The sequence below is a fragment of the Gavia stellata genome, chromosome 7 (genome assembly GCF_030936135.1).
Source record: "Gavia stellata isolate bGavSte3 chromosome 7, bGavSte3.hap2, whole genome shotgun sequence".
In the NCBI taxonomy this organism is placed as follows: domain Eukaryota; kingdom Metazoa; phylum Chordata; class Aves; order Gaviiformes; family Gaviidae; genus Gavia; species Gavia stellata.
The window spans coordinates 40,950,289-40,968,757 of NC_082600.1; the positions used below are offsets into that span (position 1 = coordinate 40,950,289).

Genomic DNA, 18,469 nt, shown 5'->3' on the forward strand with positions numbered 1-18,469 from the left:
TCAAATAAGTAGAAAAAACGGACGGAGCAAATGGAGGACACAACTTGATGGCCTTGATGAGTCCAAGAACCAGCCTGAGAAGAGCAGCATTCAACTGTGACCAGCCCAAGCACAGCCCATTCCACAAATACAAACTGAAAACAACTGATCAGGTAGCAGTTCCCAAACCGAAACTCCCCCATCCCTTTTGACCATAAGTGTCACAGAAGTTAACACCATTGTGCAGCTGTAAAACACCACACAACTCTCAAACGTGAGTACAGCCTGCAAAACACACTCAGCACTAGGAAGGCCTCAGCTGAGTAGTGGTATACCCAGTTTTTGGGAACACACTTCAAGGAAATACGTGTTCCCCATGGAAAGGGTCCAAAAAGCAAGAGCGATCAAAGCTAAAAAGTTGTCATCTGTAACATCCAAGTGAATTGGCATTCCTTAGCCACTCTTTAATCTAGAGAAAAAGACTCAAGTGGGACAGTATTAACAATTTTCAAATATGTAATATGGTTGCAGAGAACAAGGTAATAAATTGTTTTCTATATCCACAGAAGGCAGAAGGAATAGCAGTAGTGGTTTTAAATTGCAGCAATAACCATTCAGGTAACACATCAGAAAAGCTTTCATGGAGATATAATAAAATAACCAGAATAAACCAAACGAAAAGTCTTTAAGAAGAGGTTAGACAAACAATTGCTAAGGAACAACATAGGGGTGGTGTGTGTATTTTACTTATATATTTTTATATTTTGTTTAAATACATACATACACAGAAAAATCAGTGATCTCTGAAATATCTTCCAGTCTATTCTCCTCTATGAATTTCCATAATAAGTATATGCAATGCAAGTGAGAAAACAAATAATTTAACATCTTCTTCCCTGATGGTAATTCTATTTCAGTGGAGTCAAACCCATAGCTTACAAGCAGCACGTTGGTCACAGAACCTGAAACATTGCTCACTGGCATCAGAAATTAAAAAGATAAAGCCAACAAAAGAAGCAGAGTATAACACTACTTGTAAAACATCAGACATTTGAATTACTACCTACGAGCCAGCCAACAACAGCAAAAACCCATTGCCTAGAATCCTGTCCATAGGTGTAACAGCATCAAGTTTACATACATATCATCAAGTACCAATACCATATAAACCATCATTTTGAATCCAGTCTACACCAGTGACAGTATTAAACAACTTAACAGTTCACAGAAAAGGCTGCTGATGCAGCTTTCTATAGGCACTTTTACTCTTCTCCTGTTACTGTACAAAGTTCAAAATTATCTTGTGGAAGCTAAAGATCAGTATCACTAAACCACTATGAGAAACAGGCCTAATCAATGAAAAATGCCTTAGAATTAGACCATGGTGCTGGTCTGCCTTGTAAAGGCAAACAAATAGAGCTCACAACCTATACAAGCTGCAGGTGAGTTCTCCAGCTGCTCATATCCTTAAAGGCTGTAATATCCTGGGCTATTTTTAACTCTATGTATTTTGAACTTAAAACACAGACCAAGTGAGTGAGAGACAGAACAAGATAATTTCTCCTTAAAATTACTCTCCTGCCAAGTACCCCATAGCAAACTTGTGCAAGGTCTAAGCATTCAAAGGAACAAATAAAAATCCATTGCCTATTCTCCCAGTAATGGCATTTTCTTCTTCAAAATTATTAAAGTGATTCAAAAAACCTTTAACTTTTTGGAAGGAGAAAGGCTGAAACCCTGTTTTTCTGCTTTTTTGTGAACTATAGCTCATGTTTCATTGATTATCCATTAGAGGAATAAACATTTGCACCATGCTGGTTTTAATGTTTTAACTCCTAGATGCTGTATAAGCAAGAAGGTAAGGAGGAAGGCCACTATACAAAACTAGCTTAAGGACACCTTTAGTAAAAGATTAAAAAGAGAACAGGTTTCTTACAGTGCCTGCAAAGACATGGTAGTTACAACTACATCATTTCGTTGCTCTTTCAGCTTTTGCTGATGAACTGAGGAGTGCTGAGCTCTTCTGGCTACCGATTGCTGCAGCCCTGAGGTTTTTTTTTCCCCACCTTGTCCATTTGCTGCACACTTCCCAAAGCCATCTGAGTACTAATGCCTCAGTATCACCCATCTGTTCATTGCCCAGCAGTAGAAGGCTCAAAAAATATTTAAGCATCAAGATGCCTCAGCTGTGAGGGTCACTTCAGAACCACCACTCTCTTTTCTACACTCTTGAGAAATTTAGAGAGGCTGTAACAGCTTCTCGCTCCCCAAAGCTAAAGGATGGCCTTTACCCACCTAGGGACCCAGAGAGGGAAGCAGCGGTACCCTTTCAGTGACCCCATCTCTGCCTCCTTCCCCCACCAGGCCCTTCAAATTCACCGCCTTCAATCCCCACTGGTGGGGGAAACAAGGATTTCCCCTCAGAGAGCTCAACTACCGACCCTCCCCACCGCCGCCGAGCCTCCCCACCCGCGAACCCCACCCCAGCAGCCCCTCCCGCCCCCCTCAGGGCCCCCGGCGCCCCACACACTGCCCAGACGCAGCGGGGCCTCACCAGCTCACCCCCTCACGCCAGCGCTTCCCCGCCCCATAAACGGCGCCCGAGGCTGCCCCTCACACAGAAACACACCCCTGAGCGCTGACCGGCGGCTCCCCTCAGGCACCCCCACCCCTCAGCCACCTGAAGGCTGCCTCCTCTCTGCCCTGCATTGCCTCCCTACCGTGCTGAACGACTCTGCCAAAAATCCCATGCCTACACCCCCGCGCTCCCCTACTCAGGTTTTATTCATCCCCCGCCCTATCCCGCGGCCGCCGCAGCCCACACAGCCCGGCCCGCAGCGCCCCGAGCAGCCGCGGCAGCCGCAGAGCCCGCGCCGCCCGGGACCCGCCCCCGCCCACCCCTGTGGCCCCACCCTTCCGCGGGGCGTACGCGCCGGCTTGGCCTTCTGCTGTATGGTGAGTGAGCCGTCCGTCAAGCGGCAGGCGCGGGTCAGGGCCAATCAGACGCGCTCATCGGGGCGCGGGCGGAGCCTTGCGGGAGGGGAGAAGCGGCGAGGCCCGGCGCAGGGGACGGCGGCGGTGAGGGATGGGCGGCCCCGGGGAGGTAGCGGGGCTCTGTGGCCGCGGTCGTGTCTCTGTCTCGGGGGCTTTTAGCTTCAGTGCGGCGGGGCAGGCTGTGGAGCTGGTCCCGGCCCAGCAGGGATGTCGGCAGGAGTGAGGAAGCGCCCGTAGTGCGGGCGGTCACTGGGCCTGGTCGCTTACAAAAGTGTGGCCGGGGGTGTCGGCCCGCCGGTCCGGCCTGGCTGCCCTGCGGAGGCGAGGTGCCCTCCGGCCGCCTGCTCGGACCGCCGTGTCCCCGCGGGAGCAGCGCGGTGCCTGGGCCCGCGGCGGGAGGCAGGCGGACCCGCGGCGGAGGCGGGCAGGCCGCCGTTGGTCGCTTCGGTTTGTCCCCGTGTTCAGAGAGCCCCTCTGCTTGGAAGGAAGCGTCTTGCGCTGGAAAGCTGGCGGTTGCGGACACCCGGCTTCAGCTCGGCTGTCGGGCTTCCCGGGCCTAGCAGAAGGGTGTTCCTCAGTGCTCCATGCCGGAGGTGGTCACCACCGTACCGAGCTTATTTCAGCCTCCCTTCAAACATTCGATGGTGCTGTTCTGCCGTTCTTTTCTTTAAGATCTGATGCTGTTTGGAGTTGAAAGTGCTTCTCTTTAAAAGTGTTTCCTTCAACGTGCCTCCTTGGTTTTGATTGCCAGGCCACTGCAAAGCTATTTGAAACTGTTTGACAAGAGGCTGTGTTAAGAGACTATCTTGTATGTTGGACCGTTCCAGGCTTGTAGCATTGAAGTATGTGCGTATGTTTACTTTATAGGTAGAAATGAAGAGAAATTACTGGAGAGGCAAAGAAAAGCGTGGATGGAGCAATCGCAAGCACAGCTACCGTCCCCATCGGTACGGAACACCCGATCACAATAACTGTACTGAACGGCAAGTATATGCAGCGTGTACTTAGCATGGGTTAAGCTGTTAGATGTTATGCCTAATTAAATTTGCAGAATGGTGGCTATCTAGAACTGGGAGGGTTGCCATCTAAAAGTCTGGTGCACGGTACTTCTGGTATATCTGTCAACCCTAGTGGGAGTGGAATTGCATTGATTTCTGGAAATTTATCATATGTTCCTAACTGTATATTGATTTTAAACTGAGATGTGGTTCCGTGAGCTAGTCCTTTCAGGTGTGTCTGATTGTCCATAAACTCTTCATCAATATGTAAAGGTAGTTCAGGGAAGAAAAATGTTTGTAAGTACTTCATTCCACCTGCCCATTAATTTTATGCCTCAGTGTCTACTAGTGTAAAAAGTGTCATTAAAGAATCTTCCTGAAAGTTTAGAAGCACGTTAAGTAATATGGTGATAATACCACATCTGGCAGATCAGGAAACTGAAACAAGGTCTCAGGAATAATCCACTGCCCTGAAAACTGATTCTTTCAGGAAAGTACATTTTAAACTTTAGAACTTATACTTGCCTGTGTTTCAGCTATTTTTACGGCTTTTTCGCTTGTTCTTTCCCTAGTGCCTCTTGCAGGAATAAAAGGCCAATCCTTTGCTTTAATACTCTAAGCATTTTTTAAAATGTATTTTTAGAGATAGAGATACATACACATATATGAGTTGCCCCGTTAGTTGTATTTGTTAAGAAAAGTTAGAAATGCAAATGGGCCATAATTCAGTGATTATAGAATTAAAGGATTTTATTAAAAAGATTTAAATTTAAGTGCTTGGGTTTAATGTGGGGTATTTTTCCCCTTGTGGATCGGTTATGTTCTTTAACTATTTTCAAAGTTGTATAATCAAACAGCAATAGAGCTGGTATTAGAACTAGAATCTCTTTGTCATTTTGTTTTCAATAAATTATGACTCTTGCAAAACATCTTGGTTTTAAGAAGACGTGTAATAAGACCTGTCTTAAAAAGTGAGAATTGTACAGTGATTCAGAAAACATCCCGGTGGAATTTTGCTCATCAGTAGTGAATGTGCCCATTTAAATTACTTCAGAAAGAAGAAAGCTACAGGTACCCTGTTGACTGTGATGTTTATTACAAAAGCAGAGACTTTTCTTTCTTGGAGTTTTCATTAAACATTTGCTTATTTTGCATGTTTCTGAACCTCATTAATTAAATACTTGTCATGAAGAGAATGGCAAAATATTTTTGACCTGACATCAATGTTTTACCCACACTGTGTCTCGCTTCACGCTGTGAAGACTTACATGCTTTCAAGAGTGGGCTTTTCTTTTAATCAGGGAATATGGTAAAATGCCCAGAATTAATCTTTTGCTCAAGAGAGTTAGAGGCACTTGCAGAATCAGCAGCCACCTTTAATGTTTTAGCAAGTAATTAAGGCTTTTAAGATGTTGGTATCTCTAATGTTATTGAGAGGTTTTTAAGCTTAATATTTTTACTATTTTATTTTCTTAGTTTAGTGTATGGTGATATACACAGTGTACTTATCACAGCCCTGTAAAATTGTACTCCATTAATGTCAATAACAAGCTGCTTTCTAGAGTCTTTGTGGGAAAGATGTGTAGGACAATTGTGAGCCTGTCTTGAAGGCAATGCTATTTTTTTTTTAGGCCGGAACAGGAGGAACCACAGACCCCAGTGAATGCAGGCCCCAGCAGCAGTGGAGATCCTTCTTCATCCAGTTTAGCACAGAACTCTGTAGTACCAGGTAAGAGACCATGTTTACGGGTCAAAAACCAGTGTCTATATGCTGACTGTATGAAAAAAGCAATAGTAGCTGTATTAATAACATGGTGTTAAAGGAAGGATATAAGCAGTAAAGTTTGTAGAGAAAAGTAACATTGGGTGATATAAAAAGATGTAGTAAGTGAGGATCTAGATAGCAGGGCCAAATACACTTTCAGGCCCCCAGGTGCTTCTCATGTTTGAAAACTTGTGTGCTTAGCCAAGCTGATATAAACTGAAAAAACAGAATTCTGTTTCTCCCTCCAGAAATGTTGCTTTGGGAAGAAAACGAACTTTGTTTCTTTTCTTATACGTGGTGAAGATGTTATAAAATACATCTTTCAATAGAAACATTAAATAAGCAAAGAAAATAAGAAAGTATATAAAAAAGTGTAACTTTCATCCAGTTATTCAGTCTTCTAAAAGACACAACGATCCACCACTTCGGGTGTGGGGGGAAAACCATCTCTCTTCATCCCTTCAGTGTATTTTGTAGTCTGTAAGAAATACACTCTGGCTAAATGTTTGTCATTATCAGGGAGGTGACTGGTGAAACCAGATTTGATGCAGTAGCAATGCTATTGAGGAAGATGTTCCATTTGCATTGTGGTTCCCTGACTCATTAAACAACCCTAGCAAAAGCTAAGCCTGTGGGAACATACATTTCTCCACAACAGGAGAGTCCTGAAACACCACTGACACTATAACCTCTTAACAACAGACAAAGCCAGCGTTTAAAGAGACCTTTTTTTGTATATCACATCAAGAGGCTGTGAGCATGTTAGGAGATGTATCCTGTAAAACATTTGTTGCTGTGTAATTAGATTCTGTATACTAAATGCAGTATGCTTTTATGAACCTTACTGATTCATTCAGTAACTTTATGTTTTTGTTGACCTGGATGAATCTTGGTCACTTGTTGCTAAGCTGAAACCTAAAAGATGCTGACAAGGAGCTGAATTGCAAGCAGCAGCAAAAAGAGGTTACTTCAAGTGTAATTTCTGGTAGTAGATAAAGCTTTAAATAAAAACTCTTGAAGATGTTAACACTCATCTTTCCTGGATAAAATCCTTTGTCTTGAGACAATGTACCATTATGAATCTGTCAAAGTATTTTGCCTGTCTGCCCTATGAATTTACCCAGGCAGTGAAGCACTAAAATTGAATGTTTCTCTCATCCCACTTCATCTTTGGAAGGAGCCTCTGTGTATTGTCCAAATGTACTCTTGATTGAATCTAAATCTCTCCTGTGTGTTGAAGAAAAAGTGGCTTGTTCTAAGAAGTGAATCACTTTATTTTGGTTTGGGTAATACCTCATTGTCAATGTTGGGGTTTTTTTGTTTGTTTGGGACTGCCCTACCTAGTCTTCCAACCAAGAGTGTCCCCTCATGATTGATTTATAAAGGTAATTTTTGTTCTGCAGCAAAACCTTTCTTCTCTGCTTCTCTGATCTGTCTGAATTTCATCTTGGTCAGTGGTGACTTCCCTTCTGTATCTGTGTAACAGCACTGCATTTGAAAACTATAAATAATCTTTTTTTTCTTTAAGTGGCTGTCATCTATTCCTAGTCTGTGTATTATGCCTGGGATCTGCTGGGAGCAAGAGCTTTGAGCCTCATCACTCATTCCCATGAAGATGTGGGATGTCAAAGAGCCATGAAGAAACTTAGTTGTCCATCTGATTTTGCCTAGGCTTTGCCACTTTTTTTTTTTTTAAGAACTGCCGGGATTTTACTATGACTCGGAAAAGAACCGCTATTTTCGCCTACTGCCTGGACATAATAACTACAACCCGCTCACCAAGGAAAGCATTCAGTACAAGGCAATGGAATGCAAAAGACTGAGACTCTTAGAAGAGGACGAAAAACAAAAGAAGGTACATTCTGAAAAAGATTGTAATTAGGCTTTATTGTACTCTGGCCCAGGACAGATTATAAGCTAAAGCTTTTCAGTTCTGACTGTGGTACAGTTCCCTAAACTGTCTGAAGAAATGAAAATTACTTTTTGCTGAGAATTTATAGTCCTTGAAGCCTTTTGATTGGCTGTTCCACACAGGCATAAAAGCAAGTCATTACAGACAAAAAACTTGTAAAGAGACAGGAACTGTGCTTAGAATTGCAGACTGCTCAGGATTGCTCAGAAGTGCAAGTTGCACTTGAGTCAGGACATTGGATGCCAGGTTTCAAATCCCTGCCTTCAATTGGAAAAGTGGGGGTCTTGATTTTAAGTTTTCCACATGTTTTATAAATGTATTGATCATATTCCTGGACCCTGAAGAAACAATACTAATGATATTTTGTGGAAACAGCTTTTTCATGAAGTTTTTTGGACAGGTAAAATCAAGGCAGGTCTTATGTTTATGCCTGGAAAGCATATATGCTTTTCATCATAAAGTGTTACAGCAGAGTTAATGCTGATGCTGCATATTGGTAATCTGGGTAAAATACCTAACAAGGATGTTTTTTAATTACCTGAAAGCCATGTCTTATAACTTCACAAATCACAGCTCAACTTAAATGCACTGTCATTTGGAAGAAGCAAGCAGTATTTTTCTCCTTAGGTAATGAAGTTCTCACTTCAACCAGCTATTCAGCTCTTCAGTCTTCACTGTGAAAGTACTGCTGTTGGTTTGGTTTTGGCTTTTCTTTTTTTTTTTTGGTTGTTTGATCTGTTTCCATGAGCCGTTTAGGTTTGATAGATACTGGCCACATTGCTGTTGATGGGAACTGTGGATATACATCTCTTCTCAAAATCTGGTTATTGAATCAGACATCTGAATTAGGCTCCCAGATAAGAATATTTTGAATCTTAAACACTTGCTTTGTCAGAGCATTACCAAAAAGATTTCTTACTCCGTAACTCTGCAAAGTACTCTATCCTTTGGTCTCCCCAGAAGGTGTTTGTGTGAAATTTTAAGAAACGATGAATGAGAAGTTGTTTAATGCAGCAGTAAGACTGCATAGTTAATAGCAGTCTTGTTGTGATATAAAGTTTTGCTGTATAATACGAATTTAAGGTGTTGTAGTAAAACCAGAAGGTGACTTCACACCTCAGGGTGGTACTGCTGATTATGTCAAGCGAAAAAAAATGGCTGTTGGGGTTTTTGGGTTTTTTTCTTCAGTTTTTGTATTTACAGAAGCACCCCACATCTCACAGGAATGTATTCTTGTCTGTTTCTTGTCTGCTTACTGTAGTAGACCAGGGACATGGTGCTGGAATGTGTTTTATAGACATTCTGAAAATTTTCACTTACCTAGGCTAGAGGAAGAAGTTACCTAAATATCCCTAACATCTAAGACACACAGCCATGTTTGAATCGTAAGCAAGCAAATAACTGACTACACTTTCATGTTATTCTCTTGCAGAAAACAACAAGGGCTGGACTGAACTCATCTATGCTGTTACAGAAAAGGCAGCTGGGTTTGCTCAGCTCCACAAGTTATTGCAGGTACAATGATTTGATTTGTCTTCTGTTTGCAATACCAAGTCCTGCTATTAGTGCAACTGTTCCTGTCAGGTTTTTTGCATTTCTTAGTGTTCCACTTAGGATGAAGAGGAACATATTACTTATAATAAAAAAAAAAAATTATGTTCTTTTATAATCGGAGTACTAAAGTGATGAGAATTCAAATGAAGAAGAGGTTTCCCAATGCAGAAAACTGGAGTTTAAAACTTCCTTTTTTTTTTTATGTATATGCTGTTTTGCCACGTTGTACTTTATGAGTTCAGTGCAGCTTTTCTTTGGATGAATGCTTTTCAACTGACATGACCGTTCCCTCTGCCCCCCATTAGCGTCACTATGCTCAGATTCAGTAACAGCGTAGAAGGCAAGTTAGTGACATGCTATGTTGTTGTTTCTGCTACTGAAGATGTGCTGGGGTTCAAAATAACAGGGTGAAATTCTATGAATGTGGAAGATGCACATGTTCATGAGTTATAGAAGCGAAATTGCAGCCTGCTAGCTGTTCAGGCATTTTATCTTCTGTGACTGAGAAGCAGTTCTGGATATCCTATACAGAATTCTTTTCATTGGCATTAAACCTAGGCTTACCTGAATTCTTCTCTCTTCTCCCCACCCCTCCCCCTTGCTTTCAGGCTGGTCCATGAACTAAAAGTGAACTGCATGCAGAGGAGGAAGATAGAAATTCACAGTCCAGATTCCTCAGTTGCTGGAACCAACAATTTTAAAATAATTGTGGTACGTTATGAGAACTGTTGTCTTTATCCTAAAGAGAGCACATCTTCAGCGAAAACTCAGGATCTTGAAATCAAATCCCATAGGTCAAATTTTGCTTTCAAAGATGCATTATTCCTGTTGTGTCAGTTCTCAAAATGTGTGCTTGCTAATTTTAAACAGGTAGGAGGAGGCTGTTCCTTTCCTAGAAAGGGAAAAGGATGAAAAGGTTGGATATGGAAGTGATTTTTTATTTTTTTTTTTAAGCTGATCAACATGTTCTCTTGGAAATAAACAGGAGTTGAGTGGATAATTAGTGCAGGGCCAGGGTGGGGGAGTGGAGAGGATTAAGAGAAGAAGAAAATGGAAGAGAAGAATCTGAGGAGTGGCAAAATCTGTGGTCCAGAGAGTCTGTGTAAACATCAGTAACGATCTTGCATCTCATGATCTGAAGGCAGTTTCTACTGATTTTGATGGTACTGCATGTGGAGGAGAGGTCTCTGGAGCAAATATCTTCCATAGTCTATGTAGGAAGCTCTCCAGGACCAGCTCCTGCCCTCGTAAACAGATCACTGCATAGGTAGCTGAAGCCAGAAGGGAGTCAGAAACTTAGTGTCATAAAAGAAAAGTTGGAACGTAGCACCAGCCTTTTTGCTGTGATCCAACTGCAGAATTCCACATTCACTTTTGATAAAATTTATATTTTTTGTTTGAGTCCTCTACCAATACCAGTCTGTGCTTACTAATCAGCCAGAGTAAGTGTCTAGAACTGATATATTTGGAAAGAGTATTTATTATCACTCAAGGATTAAATCCTTTTCTTACTTGTGTTTTTTTCTGTGCATGCATATAAAAAGGAGTTGGCCACTGTTTTTAGAGATGAATGGAAAGCAGATGGTGTTAAAGGGATCAGAATTAATGTGGTGTTTCATTTTAGACCTAATGCAGCTCCCTCAAGCTGGTTTTTTTCCTGTAAGTTTCCAGTAAGTGTGACCAGTAAGCTTTTATTTTACAGGCAGATGTTGCTTGTGAACGGATATTCACTGTGAACGATGTAGAACATGGAGGATGTAAATATGGTATCATCAACCTCAGTGGTTTGGGGAAGGAGTCTCTCACTGTGGAGATGTATGACAACCTCTACTTCACAAACCGCAAAGTACTGTGTTCTGTTCATGCTTCCTTCAGTTATTGCATTCTCAGAATGCTGTTCCTTGGGAGGCACAGGTGGAACTGCATGAGGGTTGGGGAGGGGGTTAGGAGGAGGGAATGGAAGAATCTAGCAATGTGAAGCTTGGATAAATGCAAAATCACAGTAAACTTGTCTCTGAAAGTCCTCAGTACCAGCGTGAGTTCTCAGGAATGTCATACTGGAACAGAAGACTTAAGTAGAAGTACCAGCTTCCAAGGATGGTGCTTACTTCAGAGTTGCACTTGGCTATAGCTGACAAAACTGATGTTGAGGGCCAGAAATTACTAAGATTTGCATGCTTCTTTCTTAAAAATAATTATTGGAAAATGTGTTTATCCTTGAACATGAAGAATATTTAAAACGGGCTTTCCTAATCTCTTCATGCTCAGATTCTTTTACGGATGATCTCTTAAATAATAGGATGTGCTTGTCGCTTCAATCCACGTTTGGACAGACTTCTCAATGCCGCTCTGTTTCCTACATTTAAGAGGAGTATGAGGCTAAAATGCTCATGGCCCATGACTGGGCTAATTAGTGGGCTAAGGAAGTGTGCCCAGCACATGGTTTTATGTCGTCTTTGCATGGAAATACCCTTTTATGAATTGAATAGGACATCACAAAAATAGTATGTTTTCTTGTGTCTGAAGGTGAATTCTGTGTGCTGGGCATCATTGACTCATCCAGATTCTCATGTTTTATATCCTTTTAAGAAAAGCAAAATCTCATTTCAGCTTTCATGAGTCTGCATCATGCTGCACGGAACAACTAACTTCCAGTAAGACATTTTCATGTAGTTGCCCCAGAAATTAAGTTTTCTGGAAAACAGAGAAAGCTATAAAAATTGAAAGATGTTGGAGCTAGTGAGACAGATGTATGGTTCTGTTATAGATATATGTAGAATTGTTCCAGTGTAGTAGTAGGTGAAAGACCATGTTTCCTGCCCTGCAGCCTTCCCACTTCATTAATAGCTTAGGTGCCCTATCCAGAATTACATGATGTTCAGAAATTGGCTGGGGCAAAAGAAAAAGAGAGAGGGTTAAGGCAACTAACTTTCTATTTGAAGTGGACCTCTTCGAAAGTGGGTGGGTTGGTTTCTGTTGTAAACCATCCCCATATTGGTTGGGGCGAGAGGAGAACAGGAGCAATTAATTGGCATCGTGCTCTGCCACTTTCAGAGCACGTTCTGCAGATCTGTCTCAGAAGAGGAAGGTTGACGGCATAGTAGCGGAAGCAGTAGTGGACAACACAGAGCCCAGAAGAGAGGAAGAAAAGGAGATTTTAACGTGGGAGATGTCAGGCAACAGATGTGCTAGTAAAGTGCCAAGAGACTGGAAATTATATAAAAATGTGTGAATGGCTCATGGGAAAAGCCAAGCAATTCAGGACTGATCCAGAAGGTGGCAGGACTGCCTCAGGCTTGCTCACAGCTGGTTAGGAATTGGGGATTGTTTGGTTTGGTTATTTTGTGCTTTTCTGTAGTCATGTCACAGATTTACCCCCACTGAACTTGAAACGTAGCTTTCAAATCCTATTTATACCTGATATAATCTTTAGAATTTTAGTGTAATCTAAACTGAGTCTTCCTTGCCTCCCCGATGTGTGCTCCCCTTTTTCCAACTTATCTCCATGAAAAACAGCTCTATATTAATGCAGTGTCATCAGCACGTAAAGATGAAAAGAATGATCCATGTAGGCCATGCGTTTTTCTTCTGTCACTGTAAAGATACCTTAGTCTTCCTCTTATCTTGTTTCTGGTACTGAAAATACACAAGCAAGAAGGGAGTTCTTTCTAGCTCTTTCATAGGAAAGAAACGAAGAGTCAAGACTTAATTACAAACTATAAGGCACATCAAAGGTCTCAAAGGGAAAGTATTGTGAGCTGTGGCTGTGTCAGCATCTTGTTTTTCCCAGCTATAAATGTGAGGCAGCTTGTTCCATTCTAGGGAGAGATCTTTGTTTTCCTTAACTCACTTCAGCAAGCTGTGTCTCATGGGAATTGCAGAAACACCAGGCTGTGCCAGTCTGCTTCCAGCATCGTTGTTCAGCAGCACTAACCCAGGTAGGGTGTTTTTGTTGTTTTTTTTTTCCCCTCCAATTTTCAATAGCAGTTACGGTATGAAAAGACCATAAAGGAAAGATTATTTCTGCACTTCAGTAGCTGGTGAGACTGTTGTATTCTTGTAAAATTTAGAAAGTCTGAAACAGTTTAAGAAGTGAACAGACGAAAGAACTTACCGTAAGAATTAATTAATAAGCAGTATTCAAAGCACTAGTTTATTTTTAGCTGATGATGATGTAGTACTTGACTTTGGCAGGACACCACCTCACTTGTAAACGTTAGGGATTTTTCATGAGTAGCTTGGCCTGTAACTAATACTCAGAAGCTGCACATAAGAAGTACTCAAATTTCCTTATAGACTATCTAGAATCATTGCAGAATCCCTTCTCACAGTAGCTACTCAAGTACGCTCAGTGGATTAATCAAAGGTGGAAAGCTGGTAAATGTCCCGGCCCATAGGTCCTTGTACAAGCTCAGGCCCAGTTGTGTGTAAGCATGATTGATTTAGAAAATCCTACGTCTTAAGTGTGATGGCTGTAGCTGTATCTTTATATATCTGTTTGTTCAATGTTTTTGGGGGCAGGACTTTATTAATTGGACTTCTTTGATAGATGACAGAACCATGCTTCTTCAGGTCACACAGTACAGTCCTCTAACCTGGTTTCCATTCAGACATGATCAGTTAAGTTTATACAAAGGAAATCTGTGATAGATAACAGTTATGGACCTATTTTTTAAACTTTTAATGTCATGCTATTTATGCAGCCATTAAAAAAAAAAGAAAAGATGCATAGCTTTAGCTTGAACTTGAAGAGTCGCTGAATATGGATGGCTACTAGGCCAGCATGCCCAATTGCTCTGTACAACATTTTAAGCCCTTCACCATCATCAGATGCCCTGGGTTCCACCAAAGTCCTCCTCTCTAGTATTTCCTATTGACTGTTTTAGGTATTTCCAAGTTTCTTGACTTACTTCACTCTTCTAAATTGTTGGTTTGAGGGAACCTTGCTAAGTAGATGCTGGGAGCAAAGTAGAACTTAACCTGTCTGAAACCATGTTTTAGACATGTCACCTGTACTGCCTGAGATATGTGTGATCATGGTGGATGTGCCATGAAGGAAGTGAAAACTGAGGACTTAAATTTTATGTTAATTAGTAGACTGTGCAGGAGTCAAATCTAGGGTACTGTTACTTACTCAAAGCTTTTTTTTCTTCTTTTTTTTTTTTAAATAGGCAGGCCAAGAACTTACAGGTTAGGCTTTGACTCATCTATAGCTTATAAAGTAAATGTTTTGTGTTTCTAGCCCACTTATCTTTAAAAAATGGTTTACATTGTGCTGTAAGGCAAGTGTTATTTTTCTCTTTCCTGCCATGGTCAGCCCTTTGACTACTGAATAAATTTCACAATCTCTCACAATCATCTATCTATATAGACTATAAGTCTTCAGCTTACAGTCATGAAGTCCCACTTCCCTTTCTTGTCTCCTGAGCAGCACAGGGACACTAATTGAGTAACAGTTTCTCTGTTTCAGATTGAAATGTTGGAAGAAGTATGGAAATCCAGAGAAGCTTTCTGAGTTATCACCCTGTCCTAACATTTTATGGATGCTTCATGTGTTGCTCCTCTCTCCTAGGAGATCGACCTGGAATGCTGTGCAGCTTCAAGATATCCACTGCCTGGTCCTGTGCTTGGTGCCTGAATCCCCAAGCAGACAACTGCTTCAGCACAGGTGATCTGCAAGGCTAGCAACCCCTTCTGTCTCAGTGAGAAAGACTTTTTGCATTAATCTCCCAGCTGCTACCCAAATTACCGCTAAACGAACATAATCTGTCTTCCTTAGGCCTGACACGACGAGTTCTTGTGACCAATGTAGTGACAGGGCATCGACAGACATTTGGAACCAGTAGCGATGTATTGGCACAACAGTTTGCCACACAGGTAAAAAGAACCATATGCCCTTCATTTTTCAGAGCGCTGCCTCATTGGTGGGGTCTTTGTTCTGTTTGTGATAGGACTCATCATGCTGTACATAAGGTTGTGATTACAATTACTGTTGGATGGCTGTTCCACAACAGAGCTGATGGTCTGATGCTTGCACACTATTGAATAGCAACAGAAAGATTAACTGATTTCAAACTCTTTGGCAACAGGGGTAATTTTTGTTAATTTTACAGAGGTAAAAAGGAAATGAAGGAAGTGCAAAGAGCACAGTAACAATACATTGTAAAATTGTTTTAGTTTTGGCAAATGACCTCATTTTGTTAACACAGTGTATTGTCTCCCATCAAGAAGAAGAAAACCCCTATAAAATACTAATGGACTTCTTCACAAAGATTTAGTGAGAAGGGTGAAATCGGAATATGAGAATTCCAGTTCCTGTTTTGCTGTTACATTAGACTTAAGTTCCTACTTACCTAGCTGAACTTTTACAGCTAAAGTAAATAGTTGGGGTTTGAGTGGAACTAATGAGTTGGCTGATGAAAAATGTTGCCATGTGTAATAAAAATTCTGGTTCTTAATGCGCGTGTTAATAAAATAAATTGACAACTGCACCAGAGAGCTCAAAAGCTTGACATAGCTTATGTCTGTGTAACTTGTAAGATCCTTTCAGACGTTACATAGGATGCATCTTTCTCTTGGGTTCTTCCAGACCCCAATGCTGTACAATGGCTGCCGTTCAGGGGAGATTTTCAGCATTGATGTGCGTCAACGCAACCGAAAGGGCCAGAGCTGGAAAGCAATTCGTCTCTTCCATGACTCAGCAGTTACATCTATTCGCCTTCTTGAGGCTGAACATTATCTTATGGCAGCAGATATGGCTGGAAAGGTATGGTGGTGTTGCATTCAGGGTATTCTGTTCCTTTTAGTATATGGGCATTGACAGGTGCTTATCCCAGTCCTGAAGGCAGATGCCTGTTCTTTGCGGGGGTAGTATGGAACTGGGTGGTAGTCCCATATATGGGTCCTCTTCCAGATCCACTTATTTATCACCTGTCAAGTGCTCTCTGCTTTGTTAATATATCCTCTTTAAAACAATGACTTCAACTTGCAGATAAAACTGTGGGACCTGAGAACAGCAAAGTGTGTGAAACAGTACAAAGGTCATCACAATGAATATGCTATTCTCCCTTTGCATGTAAATGAGGAGGAAGGACTTCTTACAGCAGGTGGGTTGACTTTTTTCCCTCTTACAGAGTGCATGGTAGTGATTTTCTTATGCCTGAGGAGCATTTCTTAGCTACAGCTGTTGGAAGCTGTAAAGCTGTTAATTCTTTAAAATTCAGAAGAAATTTAGCCTTAGACATACTGTAATATACTGTGAAAATTAAGAAATAATGTTACGGATGTGCACCTACTGTAATCACTCCTGTGTAGTGCATAATGGCTTTACCTGCTGTGTCCTGCAAAAGTCCCATCACCCTTTCCACAGTCTGTCTCAAGAGAAGAGCACAAAACACTTGATTTTGAGACTTGTTGATAACTTCATGTAGAGGCTAAAGATTGTATATATGTTTATTTGGTGCTTAAGTGGGTAGCGTGGTGATGGACTGAAGCATTGGCCTGTAAGCATAACTCCATGTAAACTGTCTGTACCACTCAGGTTTGTTTTGGATATGCTTGGCTACAGTCTGAGATTTTTTTTTTTATTTTTATTTTATTTTATTTGGGGCTGGGGGAGAAAAGGTAACAATAAATGAAGCGAAGTATAGCCAAGTTTCACAATGTCACTGTAAACATAGTGACCTCGTCTCCTTGGATTTGTCAATAAATGATGGAATAATGAGAAGAGTTCTTGTTAATTTGACAGTGAGTTTTCCCTCCTTTTTCGGCTTAGGAGCTTGATAATGAGAAAAGCACTCTAAATACTGATTTATCATACCTTTTATTGCCTAATAGGAAATGCACACTTTTCCCACTTTTGCAGTATTCAGTGTAGAATTTCTGTTTCGTAAAGTATTGATAAGCACTTTGCCTCTAGTGTGTGTAGAAATGGTCAAAGTTTTTTCCCCACAGACCTTCTGCTTCTGTGATGATAATCTTGCACAGCCGTGTAAAGTACTTTCTGTGTGATGTTGAATTCTGGTCTCCTTTCCTTTCCAGTTGGGCAGGATTGCTACACCAGAATTTGGAGTCTCCAAGATGCCCATCTGCTTAGAACCATCCCTTCTCCCCACCCATCCTCCAAAGATGCCATTCCCAGTGTGGTGTTTTCTTCAAGACTTGGGGGTCGCCGAGGAGTTCCTGGCTTACTCATGGCTGTCAAACAGGATCTCTACCACTTCTCCTATAACTGACAGAAGAATATTCTCCTCAGACCCGGTCTACAAAGCTGCCAACGTATACGTGACTTCAGCATTTTTGTACCAGTCACCATGCTGTTGAGTCACTGTGTGCTGCTGTTGCATCTGCTTTACCCATGAAATTCTGAACCTCCTTTGGCAGGCTCAGTAAATCTTGCTGTATACATCTCAGACATCTTGTAAATAAAAGCTGAATGCTGATTAACTTCTTGGGCAATATTCAGCTTCTTTGAAATCTAGCTATAAGTTTCAAAAAGCTGGTAACGTGTGGTAAGGGCCTGACTCATGCTCGATTAATTTGCTGTCAGAAGGCTGCTCTAACTTAATCCTAGTTTGGTCAGATAACCACTTAGCTGTGGTTACATCTACATTAGCAAGTAGGCTGGTGCAACAGAGTGGATTAGCAGAGTGGAGTAGCTGGTGTTGAGAAGCTGACACTATTGGTGTACTGGAGCTTTGTTTGGGGTAGGTTTGGTCTGGGTCCCTGCATCAGCTGTCTCTACTACATCTATGGTTGGAAGCAGTCCAAGGAACAGCTGTTTCCCCACTCACACTGTCACTCCTTTGAGCTGGGCTATGCTAAACTTCGTCCTTTTCAGATGATGGTACCGTGCCACTGCCCTGCCACCATTCCCTTTAAAAGGCAGCATGCGTAGAACAAAGCCCTTTTCTTGGTCCAGTAGCCAGGCTGAATGTCCCTGTTAATTTATCATAGTGTTTCCTAACCAGCTCTACACACCTATCTTGGAGTTTGGTCAGTAGTCTGGAATGGCAGTCTTGCTTATGCAGCTGTAGCAGGAAACAAGCCCAGCCTGGACAGACCACATCCTCTTTGGGATATGAGATCACCTGTGCAGAGGCAGGGCTTTTGCATACAGAGGTACAACTGGGCCCTCAGCTGCAAAGTTGTAGCACCAGCTTGTGGTAATTGAATGACACTTCAGGAGCTTGTACCTGTATCTGAGAACAATTATCCTCCCACCTCCAGCTCCTTGCTGGTAACTAGTCTGGGTTGGGCAAGACCATC

At 41.8% G+C, this 18,469-nt stretch overlaps 1 protein-coding gene across 1 annotated transcript; it reads left to right on the top strand.

The window, feature by feature from the left end:
* The first annotated feature begins 3,825 nt into the window (after positions 1-3,825).
* DCAF4 (DDB1 and CUL4 associated factor 4) lies at positions 3,826-17,641 on the top strand. The gene is given in 13 exon segments (XM_009810102.2): positions 3,826-3,956; positions 5,603-5,700; positions 7,434-7,591; positions 9,081-9,163; positions 9,811-9,913; positions 10,905-11,048; positions 11,729-11,778; positions 13,061-13,140; positions 14,775-14,870; positions 14,982-15,079; positions 15,792-15,968; positions 16,194-16,308; positions 17,243-17,641. Coding segments are annotated over 13 exon segments (1,527 nt in total). The 3' UTR covers positions 17,437-17,641.
* Positions 17,642-18,469: the final 828 nt, after the last annotated feature.